Source organism: Cyclopterus lumpus, chromosome 6, assembly GCF_009769545.1.
Source record: "Cyclopterus lumpus isolate fCycLum1 chromosome 6, fCycLum1.pri, whole genome shotgun sequence".
In the NCBI taxonomy this organism is placed as follows: Eukaryota; Metazoa; Chordata; class Actinopteri; order Perciformes; family Cyclopteridae; genus Cyclopterus; species Cyclopterus lumpus.
The window spans coordinates 5,373,175-5,399,077 of NC_046971.1; the positions used below are offsets into that span (position 1 = coordinate 5,373,175).

Here is a 25,903-nt window from a genome sequence, read left to right on the forward strand (position 1 = left end):
AAGCGCTGGAGGAGCAACTTAAAGCCCACGTGTAGTATGAAGCGGTGGAGGAGCAACTTAAAGCCCACGTGTAGTATGAAGCACTGGAGGAGCAACTTAAAGCCCACGTGTAGTATGAAGCACTGGAGGAGCAACTTAAAGCCCACGTGTAGTATGAAGCACTGGAGGAGCAACTTAAAGCCCACGTGTAGTATGAAGCACTGGAGGAGCAACTTAAAGCCCACGTGTAGTATGAAGCACTGGAGGAGCAACTTAAAGCCCACGTGTAGTATGAAGCGCTGGAGGAGCAACTTAAAGCCCACGTGTAGTATGAAGTGGTGGAGGAGCAACTTAAAGCCCACGTGTAGTATGAAGCGGTGGAGCAACTTAAAGCCCACGTGTAGTATGAAGCGGTGGAGGAGCAACTTAAAGCCCACGTGTAGTATGAAGCGGTGGAGGAGCAACTTAAAGCCCACGTGTAGTATGAAGCGGTGGAGGAGCAACTTAAAGCCCACGTGTAGTATGAAGCGGTGGAGGAGCAACTTAAAGCCCACGTGTAGTATGAAGCGGTGGAGGAGCAACTTAAAGCCCACGTGTAGTATGAAGCACTGGAGGAGCAACTTAAAGCCCACGTGTAGTATGAAGCGGTGGAGGAGCAACTTAAAGCCCACGTGTAGTATGAAGCGGTGGAGGAGCGGTGGGCCTCGGGACACCGTGCTACTTGTTTCAGATCGTTTTGTCAGTTTGGCAAAAACAATTCTTTGATCGCTATTTGAAATGATAAAATCAAATACACCGTTTTGTTTCAGGCAGAATATGTTTCAACGTATCACAGTAGTGTGTTTAAACCAATAAATAACTTCCCTTTAGCACAGCCAGTATTACACCACGCTATTACCACTAAAATAAATTAATCTATATATATACACATATATATACATATATATATATATATATATATACACACATATATATATATATATATACACACATATATATATATACATACATATACACATATATACACACATATACACATATACATACATATATGTATACATACATATACATGTATACATACATATACATATATGTATACATATACATACATACATATATGTATACATACACATATGTATACATACACATATGTATACATATACATATGTATACATACATGTATACATACATATATGTATACATATGTATGTGTATACATACATATATGTATATGTATACATATATGTATACATATATGTATACATATACATATATGTATGTATACACATATACATATGTATACATATATGTATGTATACATGTATGTATACATACATATATGTATACATACATATTCATGGTATATATGTGTGTATATATGTATACATATATGTATACATATATATACACATATGTATATATATGTATATATATATATACACACATATATACATATATATACACACATATATATATACATGTATGTATATATATATATATATAGCGCCTTCACGCTAGAATATATATATATATATATATATATATATATATATATATATATACACACACACACATGTATTCTAATGGAGCGTGAAGGCTCCAATCTGTATTCTAGATAATGTGACGCGATACAATGAAGGGATGGTTTTATAAAGTGCCGTTAGCCAACACAAACTTTTTACTGCGTCAAAATGATTTTGAAAACATGCACAAAATGATACCGAGCTGACAAACAAAAAAAATGAAGTCCGATCCCTCAGCACATGTAATACATATACATTTAAGAATACCTGTATTTTAGGCCGGGCTGCTGTCCATCCATTCACTTACAGTTCAGGTCAAACTACGATAGAAGCTGGAAAAATGAGCATTTGTTATAATTTTTTCCCACTACAATTGATTTGATAATCTCCTCATGCTTTATTTATTTATAGTCAATAAGAGACAGAAGTCTAAGTGAGAAACGCCGACGCCATGAAGGGACATGATGACGCGTCACTTTCAAGCAGTTTTTAACTCCACATCCGAGTCACGACCGGGACGAGTAAAAAAAATAAATAAAAATTAAATAAATTAAAAAGGGTCCAGTTGAGAATATGTTAAAAAAATTATTATAATAATAATAACTTTGGGGAAATACAGTCATCCGCTTTCTTGCCGTACCCCACACATTTTTTTTCTCCTCAAAGCCCGTCGCCAACATTACCCACAATGCATCTCACGAGCCGTCGGTGTAAAACCTCTGAACGCTGCAGGCCGCCAGTCTCCCGAGATTTAAAAGCTGTTAAACTTATAATATTGCATTTAGATAATATTTAATACTTTGGGTACGAAGACTAAATGTGTCAAAATGTAATTAAACCGTTATGGATTATTATTAATGCATTATTAAGGACGAGAAACTTTCATGATTTATAATTTACCTTTAATGGGAAGCTGTCGGTGGGAGATGGGGGACATGTTTATGTAGCTTAGTGATGCCGCCAAGAGGGATTTCACATTTCCCACATAACGACTTTAATTCTGCAAAATGAGACTTTACTTGGATGTTGGTAAAAACAGGATATACCCTTAAAAAATTAAAAAATAAGTATTCACGCCGCAGTACCGCGAGCACCATGTGCGCCTTTCTAGGCGTCAACAGAAGCAGAAACTCTATGACAAACCGTCCCCTCAGTACGCAGCAAATCCGGTCTCCCAACGCAATAAAACAAGAAAGAATGATTAAAAAGGATGTTTAAAAGGTCGTCTTGGGTTCAAGTCTCCTCATTGAGCGAATGTCACTAGTCGTCTTCTCGTGAGGAGAAACGTTGAAGAAGAAAGGTCACGTGTAGCTCAGGTCGGGGGAAAAAGAAAACAACTCCAAAAGTCCGGAGAGGTTCATCCAGCTCGAAAACGGACAAATCATCATCATCATCATCATCATCATCATCATCATCATCATCAATGTCACTCCGACGAGCGACTGGGTTCTTCGTCAGAACTTGAAGACGAGACCGGTGACGCGATGAAGACCGCTGGGGTGCAACATTCAGTCGGGCTGCGGGACGTTTTTTCAGAGCAGAGTCCGAGCGACGTATCGAAGGAGGCCCCCGTGTCGGAAATATGTGACGTCCATCTCCGTGTCGAACAGCGCGGTGACGGAGAAGGACTTTCCTTGGCTGGTCTGTTAAACAAGAGAACAGAGATCAGTCAAATTCATTTCACCAGGAAGAATATTACTCGGTCTCGGTTTCCAGACTTTACCAAACAAACCGTAAAAAAAAACCAGTGCGGTCGGTTATCACGGCTCAGGGCTCGGCCGGCCTACCTGGACTGTGAGCCGCTGCCTCGGACTCGGGCTGTCCGGCTGGGTGATGGTGAACCTCTCCTTCCCGCTGAGCTCCAGCGAGTCCGCGCTGTCGCCGGGCAGGAACTGGAGCGGCATGATGCCCATCCCCACCAGCTGATTCTTGTGCAGCTTCTCGAAGCTCTCGGCGATGACCGCGCGTACCCCCTGACGACGGAGCGGCAAAGAAACAAGTGAGTGAATAGCTTTGTGGGGCGTAATCACTGTAATGTACCTGCACCATGTTGGATGAAATGTGTGTGTGTGTGTTTACCAGCAGGTACGGGCCTTTGGCGACCCAGTCCCTGGAGTTTCCCGAGCCGTAGTCTTTGCCCGCCAGGATGATGAGGGGAACGCCGTCTCTCTGATAGCGATCGGCTGCCTCGAAGACATCCAGCTGATAAAAAAAAAAGAAGGTAAACAAGGAGGGAGGATGCGTTATCGTCTTTGACATCACACACACACACACACACACACAATGTTCCAGCTCAAAAGATCACAAACAAAAGAAATCCGCCTTCTGGGTCTTAAAAAAAAGCGTTCTCGCTCACCGTCAGGCCTGAAGGAATGTGCAAAGTTTTGGGGCCCGGTTTGCCGATGAAGCGATTTTGGAGCTTGATGCTGGCGAACGTGCCTCTGGTCATCACCGCGTCGTTCCCCCTGCGAGCGCCGTACGAGTTGAACTCCCGCGGCGTCAGGCTGAGGGGAATATGTTTTTCAAAAGAGGCATTATGACATTTGCATAGCAACGATGCCCGGCGACAACACTTCATACATCCTTCCCCGACATTATATCTTTCATTATTTATTCGTCATAATAAAAAATGTAAAAAAAGGTTATTTATTCTATTCTACCGTTTCTCCACATACAGTTTATTTCCTGTAACTGCTTATTCACATTTATTGATCGATGTTATCTTGTCGGATTGGAAACCGACCGTTTGCTCAGCAGGTACTTGGCAGCGGCGCTGACCCGGGCGATGCTGCCCGCTGGCGAGATGTGGTCCGTCAGCACTTTGTTCCCGAGGAACAGCAAGACGTGAGCGTTCTCTATCGACGGAGGAGGAGGCACCTCTTTACTCTGAGACGAGAGAGAGAGAGAGACACGGGCAGAGGAGGCGCTTATTGTCAAAACTGCAGCCGTTTGTATTTGACTCCCACAAAATGTCTGGAGACGTACCAACTTGCTGAAGAAAGACGGCGAACGGATGTATGTGGACTTGTGATCCCAGGGGAAGAGCACCGAATCTGGACATTCAATGTTGTTCCAAAGTGTGTTCCCTTTCTGGAGAGAGAGAGAGAGAGAGAGAGAGAGAGAGAGAGAGAGAGAGAGAGAGAGAGAGAGAATCACTCATTTACTTGATTTTAATTGAAAAGGACGTAAAATAAATAAAGCTGGATCGTGTTCTGACCTCCATCCTTCCCCTGAGATCCTTAAAAATGGAGCAGATGACCGTGTCCTCCTCAGTCTGCTGGACCTCCTCCCTGGACGGCCAGATATCACAGAGATACACCTCCTTCCCCTCGGAGGTCACACCTTCACCAAACAACAGGACGCTCCATGTTAAAGTCTAAAAACCTTTAAATGAAAGCCGCTCATTTCACTGCTATAGTCACTGCCAGATTACCCAGTGGGTTAGACTCTTAAACTACCCACAATGCTCTTTTGTCACCCGTTCTGTGGCTGATGCATGTCTGCACAAGACACAGAATGCCTAAACGTTGCATCCCTGTAATCAGCCAAGCCCTCCGGCTTTAGAGCAGCTCCTGACGGGTGCCTTCCTTACCCACGGGCTCCTTCTCAAAGTCGATTCCCACCGTCCCCGCGAGAGCGTACGCCACCACCAGGGGCGGGGAGGCCAGGTAGTTGGCGCGCACGCAGTTACACAGGCGCCCTTCGAAGTGCCTGTTGCCAGACAGCACGCCGCAGGCCACCAGATCCCCCTTAAAAAAAACGCAGCAAGATCATCGACGTCATTGTTTTCGCGACGGGTGAGATCTACAGGAACGGCGTGAGATCGATCGCATTGTGGAGATCTCACCTGTTTGATCGCATCCACGACGGCGTCGGGTAACGGGGCCGTGTTCCCGACACAGGTGGCACAGCCGTAACCGCTCACCTCAAACCTGGGGAGGGGAGGGAAAGGTGAAAAGGAATTAAATCATCGGCCGCCTTCACAGATGTGCTCGGGGGGGGGGGGGGGGGGGGGGTGTCACAGATGCAGTTTGAAACTAGCTTGAACTTATTCAACACCTTTTAAACTGCATTGCAATACACCGAGAGGTGTTTGTTATTGTTATATGTATCCGTAAATGGGGTGGACAAAATAATAGAAACACCTGTAAGGATTATGTGGTAAAATCCCAACAGGGCCACAAATTAAATCCTCCAAAAATGATCACGTGAACTCTTTCAAAACCAGAGCTAAGCTAAGTTAAATCAATGGTATGGGTTTATCCCAGGTCATCGCCCTGGTGGTAAAGGGGCGTGTGTGTGTGTGTGTGTGTGTGTCGTCACTGTGTACACACGCTTACCCTAGCTGGCTAAAGTAAGGCAGGACTCCACTGGTATTGAGGTAGTGAGTGACCATGCCACTTCCAGGAGCCAAGCTGGTCCGAATATAAGGCTTGACAACAAGCCCCGCCTCCACAGCCTTTTTGGCCAGTAGACCTGTCAAGCACAACAACAAAAAACAGACGCGTTATGCAAAGTAGCCACAACAACGAGTTCAGAGACACAGAACAGGAGATTCATTTGGTGAAAGACTGGGGAAAAAAGCACAACATTTTAGGGAATATTTTCAGAGGAAATCTGATCCATAGTTTCATCTTTCGAGTCTTTACCTGCAGTCAGCATGACGGACGGGTTGCAGTTGTTGGTGCAGCTGATAACGGCAGCGATGACCAGCGAGCCGTGGGCCAGCTGGTACTCCTGACCACAGTGCAGGAAAGGAACGCGCTTGTCCTGCTTCTCCTTGGAGACGTGGAAGCCTTTGAAGCCAACCTGCAATAATTAAAATAATAATAAATATTTAAAAATGAAAGGAGAGAAGTGGGGAAAGCCTTCACACACCGGAGGAGTTTCACACGGAGCGAAAAAGTCATCATACTGGAATAAGGTCAATTTGAATAGCTTCTATTTAGGAAACAATAACATGGAGAGGCTTCATAGTCTGAACCAAGAAACTCTATTAATTATTTCATCCTCAAACAACGGCGACGGAGACCAGATCTACTCCTTCTGTTCTTACCTTTCACAATAAAAGCCCTAGCCATATCATATTTGCGAGTCTTCGATTATTCGTCAGCTCCTGCTGGCCTTGAGGCGCCGGATACATTTTGTCTTACTCTGTTCTTTTTCAAGGCAATGTTTTCCAAATGCACCCGAGTATCTTTGCATGACTGTACACTTGGTTCCTCTCCAAAAGGGCAGTAGACATAAATATTTTGCAAAGTGTTATTGTGCATTTTCTTTGTTACCTTCTCATTCAGACAACTCTGGAAGTCTTCTTTCATGCTGCTGACCGCCACTCGGTCCTGGGGCCTCTTCGGTCCACTCACACAGGGCACGATGGAGCTCAGGTTGATCTCAATCACCTGCACAGAGATGAATGGTTTCCACGTTATTATCAAAATTAAATTCCTCTACTGCTGCTACCTTGGCACATACCGTATGACAAAGAAAAAAGGGAATTAGATCAAATAGTTTTAATGTTAAACCACATTCAATGTTTCTCTGTTCTTAATCATTATTTTACTAAAAAAAGAAAACTTAAATAAATAAATCATAAATATATTTGACGCGTTACCTCAGAGTACTGAGGGTCTTCTGAGGGCTCTCCATAGCTTCGGAAAAGTTTTACAGCTCGCATGTAAGACTCCAGTAATTCAAGTTTTTCCTCGGTAAAATCTGGAAGAAAGACAACGACAAGTCAGTTCACAACGCATGAACAGAACCGGGCGCTGTGACTCTCAATGAGCCGCGTCGCTTCTGCCAAACTTACTCGTCTTTTTAAAGTGCTTGAGGGTGACTTGGTCCACGGGGAAGAAGCTGACGGTGGCGTTGTACTCTGGGCACATGTTGGCGATGGTGGTCCGGTCGGGAACCGATAGCTGGGAGACACCAGGTCCAAAGAACTCCACAAACTTTCCAGCGATCCCAGCTTGCCGCAAGTGCTGCAACAATAAAATGGTACACGATACGATTGGTGCACAACGAGAGGCAAAAGAATAAGTGCTCTTCCTGTAAATCGTGCCATTGATTGCTTCTTGCAACAATGACTGTGCGTTTTTTTTAGTCGACAACGGTTTCAGTTTAACTGTCAGTCCTCACTGAGAAGAACGGACATCCTAATAAAAGGCAGGAAGAAAGGCAGAGCAGTGTCACCTTTGTGATGCCGAGGACGATGTCGATCGAGGTGGTCAGAGGGTTGATGGAGCCCACCAGTTTACAGCCCACCACATGAGGAAGGGTCAGAGACACCGGCTGGCCCAGCATCACCGCTTCTGACTCAATTCCCCCAACACCTGGCGGAGGAAAGCGCGGACAACATTTTCTTTTTAATAAATCAACTTCCCTGGTTGACAAATATGTCAACGACTGGCGAGAACAGTTTTTGTGCGTTTACCCCAACCCAGGATGCCCAGGCCATTGATCATGGTGGTGTGGGAGTCGGTTCCCACCACGCTGTCGGGGTAGATGAAACCGTCGGTGACCTGGATCGCTCTGGACAGATACTCCAGATTCACCTGGTGGACCGCACCGACGTCCGGAGGAACCACGTTCACATTCTTAAAGGCTTTGGAACACCACTGTGTTGGTTGATTGACAGGGAGAGGAGGAGGAAAGAAATGTGACTTGCGTCCCACTCAAAAGTACAAACACTGTTTTGTTCTGTTCTCTCGAGTGGGAGAAAAGTTATTTACATGACTTTACACTGAAAGCTACAGAAGAAGCCGAAAAATACGAATAAAATATACGGAGCTGTTCTGTTACAAAAAGTGTCAAATAATACAATAGTTTGACCTTTTTGTTTTTCAAACTGCCAGCAGCCCGCTAACTTTGCTTCGGACTACTTCTTGATCGGGAATAAAGGAATGAGATACACTTTGTAAAATGTCCTTTCCCTCCGATGATCTGATGTTACCGCATCAACAAAAAAAAGATTTGCCGTTAGCCGTACCTTAAAGAACTGAAGCCTCTCTTTGTTTCTGATGAGTTCCACTTCCTGATTCTTCAGAGCTGTTTCAGTGCTGCAGAAAAGAGAACAAATCCACATGAGACGTGCTGAAGGGGAACTCTGTGTTTAAAAAAAAAAAGACATATAAACATGTGGTGAAAAAAAATAAAAAAGGCAAATTCAATTAGCTTACATAACAATGTGTCAAATGTGTGGCTTTGTTTCCTTGGAGTCTAACGTGAGCTGGGGTGCTATTTATTCCAAACTTAACTACTACTTGTTTAACGTTACCATTTTACCGGCGATTGATTTACCGAACTTCCCTGATGCTTTATGCAAAGATAATCTTTTTAGCATAACAACACAATTAAACTAATTCCCTTTGGATTCGTTTTGGAAAATGAGACTAATTCATTAAACAAAAGGTGCAGACAGTTAGCTAAAATGGCCAAAAGGTACTCGTGTAGTTAGTTAGACAGATATTTAATTATGTCGCTTGACAAAGGGGGAAAATGACCATGTTTTTATTGTGGTTTTAGAGGTTGTAAAATCCATTTCTAAACATCACATCTAAGCGCTGCCTATTAATGAACCACACAGCAGTTTCAGAAGCCGTAAAGAGCGAGAAACCGCATTAATTTTCACAGGCAAACTCACTCAGACACAGGCTGCAGGTGGAAAGGGCAGAGGAGAGGAGTGTTCTCGATCTGCTGGACTGAGGCTGCAGGTTGACCAGCGGAGGCTGGAGGGTCACTGCAGGTAGCTTTGCTACAGGAGCCCCGCTGGGCCCCGCACTGTGAGCCCCGCCTGGAGGGCGTGGAACGGGAAGGACCCTGGCTTTGGTTTGGACCGTCGCCTCCACCGGGGTTTGGTGCATTCTGTATGGAGCTGTGAGTAAAACAAACTTGTGTTATCTCACGGAATACATTATGAGAACAGATGTTCATGTAAATACAGACAAAAAGTCAGTTTTACTAATTCAGATTTCTATCGATAAAAAAAAAAAAAAAAAGGTCACTAATTAAAAGTGTGTGTACCTTTATGTTCTCCCTTTTTTTAGCTCACTGTTAGTATATAAAAAGGATAATATACACGCAAACACACCACTTGCTGTAGTCGATCTGTAATGAGTGGTCTACGATGAGGTCTGTGGGGCATTTAGGGTTGACCAGTCCGGGGTCCCCGCCATGTTTGGCCACAGCGTCCCTCATGGCTGCCAGGTCCACCATGGCAGGAATACCACTGTCAAAGGACACCGGGAGAGGAAACAAATGTAATCAACCTCACCGTCACTTTTATACCTCAAAGCATGATGATATTAATAACCTCGCGAAACTCACGTGAAGTCCTGAAGAAGGACTCGCGCTGGAGAGAACGGCACCTCGGCTTCATTCTGCTGCTGCTGCCAATCCAGAAGGTTCTGGACGTCGTCTTCTTTAGTGTAGACGCCATCACAGTTACGGATTGCTGCCTCCAGTAAGACGCGGATGGACAGAGGCAGCTTGTCTACATAGGGAAGCAAAACAAAAAAAAAACAATGTGTAAATAAATCTGATTATTATTATTGTGACAAATGCGAAAACAAAAAGGCTCTCATAGGTTAATTCGACAATTATATGACGTAGATTTCTACTGTACGACGTCGTACTACTTATTCTTCGTTGTGAAGATCCGAGTAAAATAAATGCCACCTGGAAAAGGTCTAGAAAGAGGGACTTTCTTTTACTCACAGGGGCTGAACTCACCATATCTTGGATCGTTTAGTTTCTGTGGATTGAAGAACTTGATCCTGCCGTCTTTCAGGGTGTCAATTAGATGGTTATATGGGTGCTCTGCAGAGGGGAGACAAACATTTAGTTATGCAACCTAATAATGTGTTACGAGTCCAGGAAAGGTGATATCATCAAATGTTTTTCTTTTTGTCTCAGCATGTGTACTTGTAGGTTGGACAGGTTTACTCCACAAGACTTTAATATATATATATATATATATATATATATATATATATATATATATATATATATAGTTAACTACCTAACTAACAACATTGAGACAGTGCAAAAAACATGGCAGTTCAAGCACGCACAAGGCTCAAGTTATCTCGAAGGCCTCAGATTTTCTGAGCTGTCTGTAAACAAACAGTAGTGCGTCCATAGAATTGGGTTATTACATACCATATTGTATTAGTGGTCATAAGTCGCTGAGCAGAAGGGCCAAACTTTAATTTAGACTGTACTGTAAATAAGCTTCTTGGATAATGTAACAATGAACAACGGTGCATTTTGGGGCAAAATGTAAATGCAGAGAAAAAAAAAACAATAAAAGAAAACAATCTCTCCGGTCTCATTTCATTTATTTAGCCCCCAGCTGTTAAACGTTGATGATATTCTACTTTAAAACTTAAAACGAAGCAAGTGCTGAGCCCCTATGGACACAGTTATCTTTTAAATCTTGGCCCAACTCTACTGGCTGGACTCACAACAGGACATCAACACACTGTAACTTTGGCTCTCAGGTTACTAGATTTTAAAGTATCAATTGTGTGATGATTGTGAAACAGAAACTCTCTACACACTTGACTTAATCTGAATTACATATTGTGTAAAATTACTATATAGTGTCTTTTTCTAAAGCATGTACTGTAGGTTTGGTTACCTAAATCCTACCGAGCATTCACCGAATAAATAATAAGAAGAGGAAGAATCTCCTCAAGCCTCCCTGCTGAAATCCATCATGCAGAGGTGAAACTCATGGGAAAGATGTGAGCGTGCACACACGTGCACACACACACACACAGAGAACTGGTTTAGAGTGAGTCCTACAAATCTGATAAACCAATGTGAAAGGCACACACTGTCTATTTCTTCTGCAGTATTTCCTCTCAACATGTTCACCATCGGTGAGGCAAAGCAACACGAGTATTATCACTGCTGCCAGAGAAACAGGAAAAACAACTCCGGTTTTATAATCTAGCAATTTAACTAATCGGGCATAAACCAGTTTTGAAACAAAACTTTTGTCATAGTCGGCTCATGGGGGAGAGCGGTCGTCCTGTAACCACAAGGTACCGGGTTCGTTCCCCCCATAGTTGCATGTCGAAGTGTCCTTGAGCAAGACGCAGAACCCCCAGTTGTTCCTTAATAACTAAGGATGGGTCGAATGCAGAGAAGAATTTCCCCACGGGGATCAATAAAAGTGTACATTTCTTTCATTTATTTTTCTAAATCCTGATTAAAGAACAGCGTCTGTGCCCACTGCGACATATTTAGAAATGAAATGCATGTTAAACGAATTTAAACACCCAAAGCGAAATATGCATTCAACCTTTTCAAAAGGAACTTGTCCTCTTTTTGGTCAGATAATTTCACAGGAAGCCAACGCTGGTGTTTTATTGCTCAACATTTCCCTGCATCACTGTGATCCTTTGTCAGCAGGTGTTTTGAATAAGCTGTATGAAACTAAAACCCATAACCCTAATACAAAGCTGGGCGAAAGGAAAATATTCAGTTTTCATATGTTACTACTTGACCCACAACAAAGACACGATGGTTGATCCTGTGGAGATAAAAATCATTTTTGGGGAAACCTGCTTGCACTGAAAATCCAGGTTTGTTGAAAATACCCAATTATTGTGAGGAAACTTAAATGTCAAATTTTTTTTTTTAAATCTGATTTACAATTTGTTTTCCTCGACGGTCTGTTTTTTTTTTTGGGGGGGGGTGTTAAAATATAAACCAATTCTCGTCTTGTTTGTCGTCTTGCTTGCGGTCGACACAACTGTGATCACGCGCATCGACGTGGTGCGAACAGGACAAGCGGTGTCGACGCCGCCTGCGAACATCCTCACACATGAACCCGTCGTCTCTGTCCCGGTGTCACGGCTAACGGTCAGCTAGCTTAACACTGGGCTAGTTAGTCCTTATCGTGGAGCGCACTCTCTCGCTTATCGTGCTACATGCTGGACCGCCTTGACGCGATAAGGAAAAAAGGGCAATTAGTCCTAAGCACACGGTTTACGTTTAGCTAGAGAGAGTGCTTTAAAGTTGTGACACATCTTTGCGCAGAGCAAAGACGTGTCTAGCTTTCGGCGTCAGCTAGCTAGCTATTTGTACTGCGAATAACACCAAGCTAGCGACTGTTTTAACTAACTTAGCTATGACAGCAAACGACAGACATTTTAAGGATCTTTTTTAAATTATTTTTTTTGTTATCGATTCCCGTCTTAGGTGAACGGCCTCTCGGATAATGGCTGACTTAGTAAGGGTTAGCAGAAGACAGCTCTTTACCTTCGACTGGCGGAGTGAGCGCCATGATGACTTCTGAAACCAACACGACCCGTTTTGGCGACTGCACTGGAGCAACACCGAGCTGACCAATCAGAGAAGGGAGATGTGTTCGGCCACGCCCACTCCCCAAATACTGACAAAATAAAAACGATTTAAGAGAGCGCGTCATGAAGCTGGCTCTATATTTATTTATTATGCTGACATTGTGTAAAAATAAGCAAATGTATAGAAAATAAATAATATTTCAAAAACAAAGAAAATTGCAAAAGATATGGAAAATCCATGTGAAGTCAAAAATAACGACATGATTATTTAATAAAACTTCTGCCCTAGTTTTTTAAACACATACATGAAATTCTTTGTGAACATAACAGGACTGTGAGACTTTGTAATTTTAATGTTATGCTTTTTTTCCTGTCTCTTATTCTCTGCGTTTGCCACTCTGGCATGTTAGTTTAAATGGAAATTGTACATGGGCAATTGTTGAATAAATAATTATAATAATAATAATAAAAACAGCAGAAATTAATGATATTTGCTACTATTGCAATATGTATGTAAATTAAATAAAAATTACTGTGTGAAAAAACGTGTAGTCGTAAAGGTCCCACGTGACCGTACAGATACTTGCAGATGCCTTCAGAGCGCCTCCGACTTTGTCTGTGTGTGTTGCAACGTAACTAATACATATTTAAACTAGTAATACCGGTGAAACTCACACATACTCACAACGAAACACGGCTCAAGGTTTTAGTTATTGTCATTCTACAAAACAACACAATTCAGTTTGTACTCCCATTTTAGTACTTCAGAAAAACACAATAAAAAGACTAGAAATTACTAGATTTAACTTTACAACTAGCAAACGATGTATCTGATAGTTCTTCATACGTGTACAACTTGAATGCATTGTTATTCATACTCCTACCTTAGTATATAATCTGAGCACTTCTTACGCCGTATATAAATCCATGTCAATGTTGTTTACTCGTTGTTCGGGCCTCGCTAGTTGAAATTCCTACGCTCGCATTGTACCGTGAACGCATCAGCATGTGCAAACAACAAGCTAAGTACCCGACAGTAACTGATAACCGTTACAGGGATCACCTGCACGAGGACACTAGCGCCACGCTCTTTTTTCTTTTTTTTTAAACTAAAGAAACGTTTATTTCTACAGCAGTAGTTTAAGAAAAACCACCCATGACCTTTCACCTTTTACAGCGTTAGTTCGGAGCAGAGAATGGGCGGAAGACATGATCCACCTTGTCGCGGAGCGGGCCGACGGAGTTTAACAACGAAGCAGCGAGCGGGCGGCGGAAGGTGAACCCGAGCTACAGGTACGTTTAATCGTTAAACCTCTTTCTTATTTCTCGCGCTCGCGCTGTTAGCTCGCTGCCAAAACAGCTCGAGTACACTGTGTGACATTGCACGTGCTGCCCAACCCCCCCCCCTTCTTCACCAACCGCTGCAAAAAACAACAACAACAAAAGTGGATTATTAGACTTTCAGTGTTAAGACACAATACTCGCGGACTAATCTGTAGTTAAAAATGTTACGTCAGATACGGATACAAGTATCATTACATTTCATTTAGCTAGCTGACGCTTTTTTCGTTTTATACCTTTATCGTTTTATGTTTTCGTTTTATTGAATATATTATAACATGCTTGCTGCTGTAACAAATAAATTGAATAAAGTATATATAATCTGATCTAATCCCTTGCAGATCAGTCAATTTCTCCTTTTTTGTCCGACGCTTTTTGTACGACCTTGAACGCAACGTTAGTTTTTAGATGTGTGTAATGTGTCGCAGCCTCAGAGGCAAATGGCTGCGCATAACTCTCTGCGCATGTGGCTGATAACACCGTGGAGCCGTTCAAGTCCTGTGAGGTTTTTCCGTCTCTGACTTGCGACTTTTTTTTAAATATTACAACTAATTAAACGCATCCGCAGCGCCACTATTTTAATAATGCGGGATGTCATTAAATGGATTCTTCTGCGTGTATATTTGTTGAAAGAGCTCAGACAGCTCAGGTACGCCTGCTCACATCACGGATGCAACGAGTGGGAGAGAGAAATGGACCTGCTTTATTGTGATGGTCCACTCAAATCAAGGTCAAATAAATTAACAGCGTTGGAATTTATTGAGGAAGTCTGTATAATAAAAATTAAAAAAGGAATATGTCAACATGTGTTTGGGGTTTTGTGCCGGTTCTCTGTATATTCTGACATTTTTAATAGACCAAATGATTGATAAATGAAGCTGGAAAATAATTGGCAGATTAATTAATAATGGAAATAGTCTTATTCAAGTTATGCTATGTGCGAGAGCCCTGTATTGTTACACATATAAAGACTGATTTAGTGTGTTATCTGGTATTGCAATGCCTTTTGACAGCCGTCCTGGGATCAGTCCAAATTCTGAAAAAGAATGAATGAATATTTTCGTGAACCCACCTTGCATCTGATCCCGGAGCTTTGCTAACGCCGAATGTTCTCGTTCTCAGGTGTGATGGCAGTTGGAGGGCTGACGACCGCAGATGCGTGGCTTTAGGGGTGCAGCGCTGCTCTAGCCGGCACCATGCAGCAGAAAGGTGCGATCAAAATTATAGAATGGGAGGACCTGGACAAGAGGAAGTTCTACTCCCTGGGTGTGTTCATGACCTTGACAACCAGGGCCACCGTCTACCCGGCCAGCCTCATCCGCACCCGGCTCCAGGTGCAGAAGGGGAAGGCCCTTTACTCCGGCACCTTTGACGCTTTCTGCAAGATCCTGCGAGCCGAGGGCGCGCGAGGCCTCTACCGCGGTTTCATGGTCAGTACGCTCACGCTGATCTCGGGACAGGCTTATATCACCACCTATGAACTCGTGCGCCTGCATGTGAGCCAGTACTCGCCCAGTAACACGGTGAAGTCGGTGGTGGCCGGAGGGGCAGCGTCCCTGGTGGCCCAAACCATCACGGTGCCAATAGACGTGGTGTCCCAGCAGCTGATGATGCAAGGACAGGGGGAGCACCTGACCCGCTTCAAGGCCAAACCCAAAATGATGCTCGCGACAACCAAGCGCAGACTGATTTTCGGGCAAAGCCGCGACATCACGGTGCAGATATTCGCAGCCGATGGCTTTAAGGGGTTTTACAGGGGCTACGTGGCATCGCTTCTCACGTACATCCCAAACAGTGCACTCTGGTGGCCTTTTTATCATTTGTACACAGGTAAGTCGACGCCCCGGCTCACCTGCTTGACTAAAACCCACAAATGTGCACAGTTTTTTGTTTTATGCATCCTTTTTTGTTTTTGTTTTCCAGAGCAGCTGTCCTTGTTGGCGCCAAGCGAGTGTCCCCATCTAATTCTGCAGGCTTTGGCGGGACCAATGGCGGCGGCGACCGCCTCCACCATCACCAACCCCATGGATGTTGTTCGCGCTAGAGTACAGGTAAACTCCCTGAAAACGCCATTGTGCACCACGTGAAAGCAAAAACTTCATATGCGTTTAGGTTTCGTCATTTATGTTATTACTTTGCTTTGATCAAGTTTATGGCTGACAAAGTGGATGTTTTTAATTGATACATTTTTTACTTTTTTTAACAGTTAAAAACCTGCAACTGTTAGTTTAAAGCATCTGCAGGTTAAAGGGACGGTCTCTAACCTCCAGGCTGCACGGCCCAGCCACGGTCTGCTAATAGACTCGCTCTACAGAACGGGAATTATTAACCAACACAACTTAGTCTTAATCCAGGGTGAGCATTCACACTCAGAGTATTCAGAGCTCACTAGAATCGTGTACAGGCCAAAAATGAGTTGGTTCAGATAGCAGTCAATAAATCTACAGAACCATTAAGTGAACTCTCTGTGAAATGCCAGCGTTGACTCTGTGTCACAGAGTCCGAGAGGTAATCTCTCGGCACCAAATACAGCCGCAGTCGGCTCGTTTCTCTCTCTGTTGCGACACACTTCCTTTTAGTCCCTAACGTTACTCAATAGTGCAGCAACAGGCCAACCGATGTTTTTGTAGACGTATAAGCATCAACACAAAGTAGTTTACTTTTTCTTTCTCTTGTGTACATGCACACATCCCCGTGTTTTCATTCGGCGCTCACACAGACAGAACTTTGCTGAACTTTAATTAGATGAGGCCTCGAAGCACCGGTGAAAAACTAAAGTGTAAAAAAAAAAAAAACGTCTCTTGGTCGAGATTGAAAAGTTAATTCTAGAACTTGAAAAACAGCAGTCGACGAAAAAAAACAATCTTACCATAAAAAGGTCCATTTAGTAGTCGTTTTGTGACCGTGTCACATGACATCCCGATGAAGACTTTTTGGTGCGATTTTTCTGCAAATAAAAGACGATTTACCGTCTGTTGCGTCTGCTTGCAGGTGGAGGGGCGCTCGTCTCTCAGAGAGACGTTCAAGCAGCTGCTGGCGGAGGAGGGCGTCTGGGCGATGACCAAGGGGTTGTCCGCCCGCATCATTTCCTCCATGCACACGTCGGTGCTCATCGTCGTGGGATACGAGACTCTGAAGAGACTGAGCCTGCGAGACGATCTGGTGGACTCCAGACACTGGTGAAAGGCCAGAAGGGAACCAGGACCGCCTCGTGCCGGGCTTTGCGCGCACACACACACACACACACACACACACACACACACACACACACACACACAGCAGGGCAGGAACATTTCACGCACCAGCCTAAGATTGTCACTTGATGCAGCTACAGTTCACAATCCAGCTAGGTTCAGTTTTGTTTATATAAATAGTTACTCTGCAATTAATCACAGTACGTTTTGGTTTTTATAAGAGAGTTTGTGACAGAGCCAGTCAAATGATTTTTTTCAATATACCAAAATCTGCACACACAAATGCCGTCTCTGCTCGTCTTGAGAAGTTTGATTTCTTATGTGCATTCCAGTGAAAATGTTGTGCAGAGGTGTGAACCACCTGTTCAGGATCTCACCTTTCTTTTAAATTTTTTCTTTTAGTTGAGGCATAAATTAAGTAAGAATAAGATTTGTTATTTAATGAGAACAATACTGATTCTGTACATCTTCCAAATGTAAAAAAAACTTCAGTTAAACTGCCAAAAGAATATATATTTAAAAAAAACAATTTCAAAAGGTCTTTGTAACCTAAAACCTTTCTGTAATATATGAATCCGTGTCACGTGATTTTAATTACTAGCTGTCTGAAGTCAGGTTTGATTTAATTGTACTAGAAGACAAGTCTTTCTGCTTCTTGGCGTCTGTGTGAATGTAAAGTACAAAACAACGTGGAGCTTGAGATAAAGAAAGCTACAGGATCAAATCGCTTAACAAATTATTTACAGCGCTCTGATCACATCGGCAACTGTTTGGTGGCCGGACCGAAACCACTGGGAGATGGTTTGCTTAAAGCTGACACACCAGCAGACACGAATGAACTTCAGATTTCACTTTCACAGAGCGTGAGGTGCATCAACAAGGCCGTGTTTAGACACGACTATTACTGCCAGGGATCTCAGTGAGGTTTGACACTCTCTGCTCTTTCTTTTGCAGTTACAGTTTCTGAACTGATGTGATTTGATTCTGAAAAGCAAATGTAAAATAGACCTACCTGTGCTACACGTGTATTTACCGACTACCTGCTTGCTGTGTGCGCAGTATCAACAAATTGTTAAAAAGTACAGTTTAATGCGTTTCAAGCTTCAAAGTTAATAAAGAATTCTGAATCACCGACTAGTGTGAGTGTATGTACTTCATAAAGATAATACCCTTTGTTTAAAAGTAGTGACGATGAGGCTGCAGTGCACCAGCATGACCACCGGAGGGAGCACTGCAGCTGAAACAAACCTCCCTCCAAACCTGCTTTTGCCACAATATTTTAAATGTACATCCTGAAGCAATGCCTCCAGATTATGAAGCCACAGAAAGTCTGAAATGTGTAGGCAAAAAATAAAGTTAGTTAAAAAAATGTAAGATTAATAAAATAGGAAGAGTTAAAGAAATGTGATTTAATTAAAGAATTATAAATCCATATTTGACCCATCTGATGATCTTTTATTGCCTTGTGTCCGTTTCAAGGCTCCATGCCAAGGCACTTACTTTATTAATTTAATATACAATGAAATTTATGGGCATGATAAATATCAGCCCATAAACTAAAGAAAATACAATACAAGCTTAAGTACAAAAACAACCATTTTATTTGACCGTAGTGGGCCAGTGCAAAAAAAAATACCTCCATCACCATTTACAGTTCCCCCCCCCCCCCCAATTACCAACTCATGATTTCATAAGCAGCTGTGTGAATCCTCACAGGACGACGCCCATCACATGGGACAGTCGTAGATGTGGATGGAGCGGTCGTCTCCGGCCGAGATGATCTTTGAGCCTTTGCTGTTGTACTTTACGCTCCACACCTGAAGAAGAAAAAGGAGGACCACAAAGGCCGAGAATAAGATTCGAGTGACGTGAAAAGGGCTATTCCATAAATCACAAAAAGTGTCCACATATTAAATAATATTATGCATTGAGATTGAAGAAATGGACGGCAGTTAAAGCAGAAACCACGCAGGTAGAAAACAGCGGTTATATATCTATTTGAGCTTTTTCACAAACGCCTTAAAAAAAAAGAAGCTCAGCGGCGCGGAGAGCTGAGACTTCAGGAAACAAGGGCTACAAAAATCTGGTGCAGAACAAAAACAATAGAGCAGTCAAAACCGCCTCTGAGGAGCCGGGATATTTCATTTAGAGGCGTTGTTGGAGAACAGAGCAACCTCCCCACAGGCGTCTGCAACCAGGGATCTAATGACAGCGGGCTTTATTGGTTTAGCCCCAGCTGAAGCGTCAGAGAAGGGTCATGTGAGGGGCCCCTCCGTGACATATTGATTCCCCCCTGCTGCCCCGACACATCAGCACCTACAGTGGATGGATTTTTCTCACTTTGAATCCGATTATAAAACACACTCCCGTGAGGAGGCGCCGGGGTTTGTCTTTGTCACCTGGTCTTGATGGTCGAAGAAAGTGTTGATGCATGCCCTGGAGCCGGCGTCCCAAACCTTCACACTCTTGTCAGACGAGCTGAGGGGGGTAGTAGCACAGGAGAGAGAGAGAGAGGACGTGGTTTTTAAACAGTTCATCAAACGTCGCGCTGCTCAGTGTGTTTTTGGCAGCGGGAACTGGAAACTTAAGTCTGGAAAAGGTTTCACGCGCCGGGAGTGAAAGCTCGTTGAGCGTAGACGACACAGAACGTACACACACTCACACAAGTACTGGATATTATATTATAATGCATTTACAGCAGCTCGGTCTGCTTTTCAGGTCAACCAACGTCGTCTTCTGCTGGTAAAATGTAATGTTGCAGAAATGCAGGTTTTATGCTTCAGCACTGGAAAAAAAAGAAGGTATTCCTCCATTTTGTTGTTTTTAAATCTGTGTGTGTTTGATGTTTACCTTGAGACAAAGTGTGTGTTGTCCGGGGAGAAGGAGACATTAAGAACCCAGGATCCGTGTCCGCTCAGCGTGCCGGCCAGGTTGGCATGTTGCCTGTGAAACAATAGCTGAACGGTTAAAAAAAAACTTTTTCTTTTCCCTTTCGATACCGTTTTGTGTTTGTAATTTGTCACACGTGTAACACTGGTGCACCCCCCCCCCCCCCCTCCCATGTTCAATGTGTGTATATTTCATTTTTTTAATGTATAATGAGCATCTTTGGCACAGAATACAGTTCATTCACAAAACTCACACGTCGTATATTTTGATGTAGCCGTCGTCGGAGGCTGTGACCAGGAGCTGGGAGTCGGGGGAGAAAGTGAGGGATCTGATGGGCATGGCGTGCCCTGAAGAGAGAGGAGACAAGTCACTTATTGATCCATTCATTTATGAAAAGAAAACACATTTTAGTTTAGTTCATTTAAAAGTTATTTATCCGGGAAAATAGCTAATGTTTTCCAGCTTGTGTGGATGTGAGTATTTGTATAAGTATAAATCTAACTGTTGGTAAAACAAAACAAGCAATCTGAATACCTTTAGGACATTGTGGTGGACGTTATTCATTGTATTTTATTACGTTTACCCAACATGAAAATCAATTAATGTATAATTGGTAATGAAACCAATCACTTGTTGCAGCACTAGATCCATTATTTACGACATAAACAGTGGATACTAATATTTGAACCGACCTTCCAGTGTGTGGAGTAGCTTTCCAGTGGCGATGTCGAAGATGTTGATGATCCCATCGATGGCTCCGCTGGCCAGATATTTTCCATCAGGGCTCTGAGGGGCAAAACAGAATAAAACCAATGTGATTAATTATAAAAGACAACCTACAAATATAGACACGAGACTGGATGAGCTATTAATCTTTCTAAAACCCTCTCTTTTTTTTTTAAAGCATTGGACCCGGAGAGAAAGGTTTAACCGTGTTATTATAAGAAAGAAGAAACACAAATCAAGAGGAGTTATTGTAAAGACGAGACAGTCTCAGTCCTTAAGAGACTCCACCCGGCTGACCAAAAGGACAATTTATGGTTCCTTACGTATGCTATGCTCAAGATGAATTTCCCTCGAGTGTCCAGAGAATATTCCTTCTTGCCGCTCTCCACACCGAAGATGTTGACCTTGCCATGGTGGCTCCCCGTGGCGATGTGTTTGGAGTCCGGGGAGAAGGCGACCGACCAGGAGTCAACTAGACGGCAGAGCAGAAAGGGAGCGAGGGAAGGTTGAGCATATCAAACTGGTTCTTTTCAAGGACAAGTCTATTCTAACAATGTTGTCTGCAGCGAACACAACAGAATGAATGCGATGCGTCTTCTAGTTAAAACCTACTGTTATGTCAAGGTTTAGCTAACAAGACAGCACATAAAAACAATAAAAACAAAAGGTTTCACCTTAACAGGACTTAATTCTAAAGACTTCAAATATACTAAAATAAACCGCGTCCCAAGAGGAAAAGAAGAAAAAAAAAAGGTCTGCAGTCCACTGACCCAGACCGACCACTGAGGGAAGTGGAGCGTCACTAATGGGAGGTGACATGACATCAGATGAAGTGCAGCTCGGTTCAAGATACACAACAACAGAGAGGTTTCTGGGTTTGGGGTTGAGAGGAAATAAAACAAGCTTGCTGTGCGACACAGCAGACGAGCTGTCATCCCCTGCAGGTTTGGGTTTTATACTAAAGACTGACAATTTATAATGTCGTGACCTTTTTTCCAGTGCCGTGTGCTAGACAAGTAAAAAAAGTAAATGAGCACTCAATACAACACAGTTTAAGACCACATTCACAAGGCCAAACAAATACAGCTACCTTTTTTTTTCCATCAGAAGTATACGTTTAGGAGCAGAGTTACTCCAAATTAGTCTGCTTACAGGCGTCAGACTTCCTCTATGAAAGGGAATTATCGGATTTATCGGAGACAAACAATGAGACCTGAATTCTTTCTGCAACCAACAAATCTTTCAGAAAGATTCTTGGTGTTTTTGTTTCTTTGTACAAACTGTTCCAAAGTTATCGCCCTTTGGTGGGACTTTCTAATTTAATTATTACACTCGGTCATCAGTTTGAATTAAGTTAAAAAGGTAAAAAACTTGAACACAAAGTACTGTGTTCTGTGTCATGTTTATTTAGTTCAGAAGTTAAGTATAGAGCTGAGGGTATCATTATCTCTCTCCTCAACACGCTATCCTAACCCCGAATAAGAAATAATTCAAAAGAAATGTCACTGGTCTTCTGAGGGCAAGCCGTACCTGGTCCGGCGTCCATGGACCGGATCTGTTTCCCAGAATCCAGGTCCCAGATACGGATGTGAGCGTCGAGGGAGCTGGAGGCAGCGATGGCTCCGTTGTGACTGATGTCCACTGACACCACGCCCAGCTGGTGGCCCTCCAGAGTCCACTGCAGCTCCAGCTTCTCGTCCGACCTGCAGCAACAGTGAAAGATTATTCGGTCACGAAATGTCAAATATACTCGACTCGACTTCTAAGCTTCACGGCTCTCTGTAAGACATTCAAAAATCATGTGACTATAGAGAGAACAATTCTAGATGTTAAATAAATCCCATGCTACAAAAGAAAAATAAATAAATAAATACAATATTGGGTAAAAGGCCCACTCACCATTTCCAGACTTTCACCAGATCATCTAGTGAGCCGGTGACGATAGTTTCTGACCCGTCCGACTCACTTTTACCCCACGCCGCTGTCCAGATAGCATCATCGTGTGCTGAGAGGAAACAAACACAGGTTCAAACGTGTGACGAACGTACGAGTACGAGTGATGTTTAATACCTGAAACAAGCAGGGACGTTATTATTGTGGATAAATCCAATGAAAACACACAAAAAAACAATAATTTGTTAGTATGCCAGCCTATCTGTGGCTCTCAGCTCCAAGCCTGTTAGGTACTGCAGATTAAAAAAATTAAAACAGAATCATGAACATAAAGTTTCAGTTCCCGTCAACTTTTTACAGCATAGGTTGCCATGCACTTCTCCCAAACTGACTAATACAGATACAAACACCCTCAAGCATAACTCATGCACCTTCCAATGTTCTTATCAATAACTGCACTACAACTCAACAGTATACCATTTGCACTTTTGCAAAATGTGCAGCCCACTAGGTTGTACTTCACTACCACTGCACAGCATTTTCACATGTATATATAAGTTAACCCACTTATTTATTTTATAGTATTATATATTGTTTTGCTTGTGTCTTTCATGCTGTATATAAGCTGCTATTACAGCAAAACCTCCTGCTGGAATCCATGAAGTTATCCCTCATTAATACACACGTGGTTCTCTAGTAAGTATTTATATATAATGTGTAATTGACTGAATTAATTTCAGGAATGTGTCACCCAGTACATCTGAGTGGCTCACTGATTTGTATGTAATAGATTTTGGAGAACGGTGGAGGCACAGAAGACTATAAAGCGTTAGCTACACAGACTATACTAGTTAGATTGTAGAATATAGTTTTGAGGGGTTTGTTGACAATAAGTCTTATGCTGAGGGGACAAAGAAGAAGAAGACAGGTTTGAATACAGGAAAAAGTAGTGGTATTAGTTTTGAATAACAGGACTTTCTGTTGATTTATTAAGTAATATTTTTTATCCAAGCTGTTACTCACCGTGTTCTTGCTTAAAAAGAATGCTGTACTGAAATAGAAAAAGCACACATGTCTCTTAGTATTTACGGTCTTTACCCCAGAAAACAAATACAGTGAGAAATATGTTAAATGTAAAAGTGTTGCTTACTTGAGTGCTCATTTTCTTGGCCAGTTAGATTACCTCACTTTAACCTGAAAACAACAGTAAAGTGTGTTAGCTTCATTTTAGAAACTTAAGTTGTCACTAGTTAACGTTAGTTCTGCTGCCTAGCAACACTCAGTTTATAGACAATAGCATAAACGTGTAGCGCTGCCACAGTTTATGGGGAAACATACAAATTAATCAGGAATCAAACTGCACGTTCACAGTACAGCATTTGTGTATTTGAAGACCAAAACACCGCAGCTAACGGGGGCTAGCTGTGACTAGCTGCGGTTATTACGACAACAAAGTGCAGTTTGCTGCATTAACAGTTACCAGGGCAACGCGAGGTCACCTAGGTCACCGGACTATCTCTATTTGTGATAACGTATTTAACTAGCATGGAAAATGCGCACACGTACCTTTAAAACTCCTAATAATATGTTTTATTAAATTTCTGAAACTCGGACAATTACATGTGAGACGCCATGACAGCATGCGACGTAACATCCGCTCCCCTTCTTCTTCGATTGTAACAAAACGGTTGGCTAATAACGCCCAAACCGCACTATCGCCACTAGCGGTAAGTGGAGGTAAACGCAATTACTGGAGTTGAAAAAGATAAAGTATTTGAAATTGTTGATTACATGTAAAAACAATAAATAATTTAAAAAAACATATTGAAATGTAATAGGTAATTCAATTAATAAAATAATCATGATATAAGCATTTCTGTAATTTGTTCTCAGTGGGTCAGAGAACTGGAATAATTATTGAAAGTCCAAATTACATTCAGTTATATGGAATTAATCTTATTATACATATTTCTTCCCAAACCTACTTACTTTTTTAAAAATTTGATTTTAGAAACTGATTTTGGCAGCGGCTCACGATTAATAATTGTCTCTTGTCCTAAAGTAAAAGCCTCTGTTATGCAGATAGAAAGGCAAACCTCAGCCACATGAGCAGGGAGAAAAATATTCCAATATTTTTGACAGTTGCTGCAGCAGTCTGAGCTCCACACACTCAAAAAACGGTTGTCAAGATAAAGTTTTTAAGAGAATGATTCCAAGTCGAGAAAAGCAAATACAGCCGGTGTGTTTTAAATAACTCCTAAAGTGAAGCTGAAATGGGCAGTTGTGTTATAGAGAGAGGACATCAGTGTGCATCTCCTGACAGCCTGAGTGAAGGAGATGAGAGATGTCCTATTTAGAGCAGTGTTTGTGTTACAAACCCTTTGAATGGGATCATGTATTCTTGTTCTGAAAAGTCTTTAAAATACCAGTAAAGTCGCAAGATGCTAAAACCTTTATTAAGCCCTATAGTAAAAGATTTGGTATTTTTAAGGTTGGCAGATCAAGACATGCTTTGTAAGCAGTGTATACAAATTTAATAAAAGGGTTATAACCCAGTAATAGGTGTAAGCAGATGTACGTGTTTATTATAAAACTATTCGTAAGCAGCTCCTGTGCTGTAGGAACCCAGAGAGGCTTCGGGTTCAGTTGGTGTTCTTGACAAATAGATGCGTACAACTACGTTTATAAAATTATAATGCGTATACTTGTAAATGTTAAATAGGGTGTGTTACCAACTATATTTTTTTTCCAGGTGATTGTTTTTCTCGATCACATAAGTCCCCCATCATGGACCAACTTTTTTCTAACATTATTATTTCTATATTCATGCTTGTTCAAAAAGCCGGCATATCCACATTTTCTGTTATTTTATTGTACCTTTTCTTACATGCTAGGAAAATAAATCTCCAAAAGCAATTATACGAGCACTGAAAATGTCAAGTTATCCTCAACCATCAAAATTGTCCACGTTCTTGTATTTTCCCTTTTTATTGCTCCTATTGCTATTTTCAGCCAAGAGATTCATTTGTATTTTCAGGGAAAT

General features: G+C 42.3%; 3 protein-coding genes across 4 annotated transcripts; 1 reads left to right on the forward strand and 2 right to left on the reverse strand.

Moving 5' to 3' along the window:
- Positions 1-1,621: 1,621 nt before the first annotated feature.
- ireb2 (iron-responsive element binding protein 2) lies at positions 1,622-12,905 on the reverse strand. The gene is made up of 22 exons (XM_034534599.1): positions 12,774-12,905; positions 10,233-10,319; positions 9,828-9,993; positions 9,592-9,729; positions 9,145-9,375; positions 8,491-8,560; positions 7,936-8,119; positions 7,695-7,834; positions 7,312-7,483; positions 7,117-7,217; positions 6,788-6,904; positions 6,152-6,311; positions 5,843-5,978; positions 5,350-5,434; positions 5,095-5,251; positions 4,720-4,844; positions 4,488-4,592; positions 4,246-4,388; positions 3,859-4,006; positions 3,582-3,704; positions 3,290-3,475; positions 1,622-3,145 (listed from the first exon to the last, which is right to left on the reverse strand). Exons 1-22 carry the CDS (start codon positions 12,796-12,798, stop codon positions 3,035-3,037), a joined length of 2,910 nt encoding a protein of 969 aa, XP_034390490.1. The 5' UTR covers positions 12,799-12,905; the 3' UTR covers positions 1,622-3,034.
- Positions 12,906-13,793: 888 nt separating this feature from the next.
- Positions 13,794-18,484, forward strand: slc25a44a (solute carrier family 25 member 44a). 2 transcript variants are annotated; one of them, XM_034534601.1, is made up of 4 exons: positions 13,795-14,110; positions 15,281-15,988; positions 16,082-16,209; positions 17,150-18,484. In XM_034534601.1, exons 2-4 carry the CDS (start codon positions 15,355-15,357, stop codon positions 17,339-17,341), a joined length of 954 nt encoding a protein of 317 aa, XP_034390492.1. In that variant the 5' UTR covers positions 13,795-14,110; positions 15,281-15,354; the 3' UTR covers positions 17,342-18,484. The 2 variants fall into 2 exon arrangements, with proteins under 2 accessions (XP_034390491.1, XP_034390492.1); XM_034534600.1 differs by having other exon boundaries at positions 13,794-14,110; positions 15,281-16,209; positions 17,150-17,450.
- Positions 18,485-18,930: 446 nt separating this feature from the next.
- wdr61 (WD repeat domain 61) lies at positions 18,931-24,536 on the reverse strand. Its single transcript, XM_034536125.1, has 11 exons — positions 24,427-24,536; positions 24,011-24,054; positions 23,884-23,911; positions 22,867-22,972; positions 22,498-22,670; positions 21,291-21,439; positions 20,934-21,027; positions 20,495-20,588; positions 20,203-20,295; positions 19,752-19,830; positions 18,931-19,169 (listed from the first exon to the last, which is right to left on the reverse strand). The coding sequence occupies exons 2-11, from the start codon at positions 24,020-24,022 to the stop codon at positions 19,080-19,082; spliced, it is 918 nt and encodes a 305-aa protein (XP_034392016.1). The 5' UTR covers positions 24,023-24,054; positions 24,427-24,536; the 3' UTR covers positions 18,931-19,079.
- Between the last annotated feature and the right edge of the window lie 1,367 nt (positions 24,537-25,903).

Excerpts from the sequence above, each read along its gene's own strand:
- slc25a44a (XM_034534600.1), top strand. The coding sequence starts at position 15,355 with ATGCAGCAGAAAGGTGCGATCAAAATTATAGAATGGGAGGACCTGGAC. Across the intron at positions 16,210-17,149 it reads TTGTTCGCGCTAGAGTACAG|GTGGAGGGGCGCTCGTCTCT; the intron begins GTAAACTCCCTG and ends GTCTGCTTGCAG.
- ireb2 (XM_034534599.1), bottom strand. The coding sequence starts at position 12,798 with ATGGCGCTCACTCCGCCAGTCGAAG. Across the intron at positions 10,320-12,773 it reads GCTCACTCCGCCAGTCGAAG|AGCACCCATATAACCATCTA; the intron begins GTAAAGAGCTGT and ends TCCCCTCTGCAG. Across the intron at positions 4,007-4,245 it reads AAGTACCTGCTGAGCAAACG|CCTGACGCCGCGGGAGTTCA; the intron begins GTCGGTTTCCAA and ends TATTCCCCTCAG.
- wdr61 (XM_034536125.1), bottom strand. Across the intron at positions 21,440-22,497 it reads GTCCATGGACGCCGGACCAG|TTGACTCCTGGTCGGTCGCC; the intron begins GTACGGCTTGCC and ends TCTGCCGTCTAG. Across the intron at positions 19,170-19,751 it reads TCTTCGACCATCAAGACCAG|GTGTGGAGCGTAAAGTACAA; the intron begins GTGACAAAGACA and ends TTTCTTCTTCAG.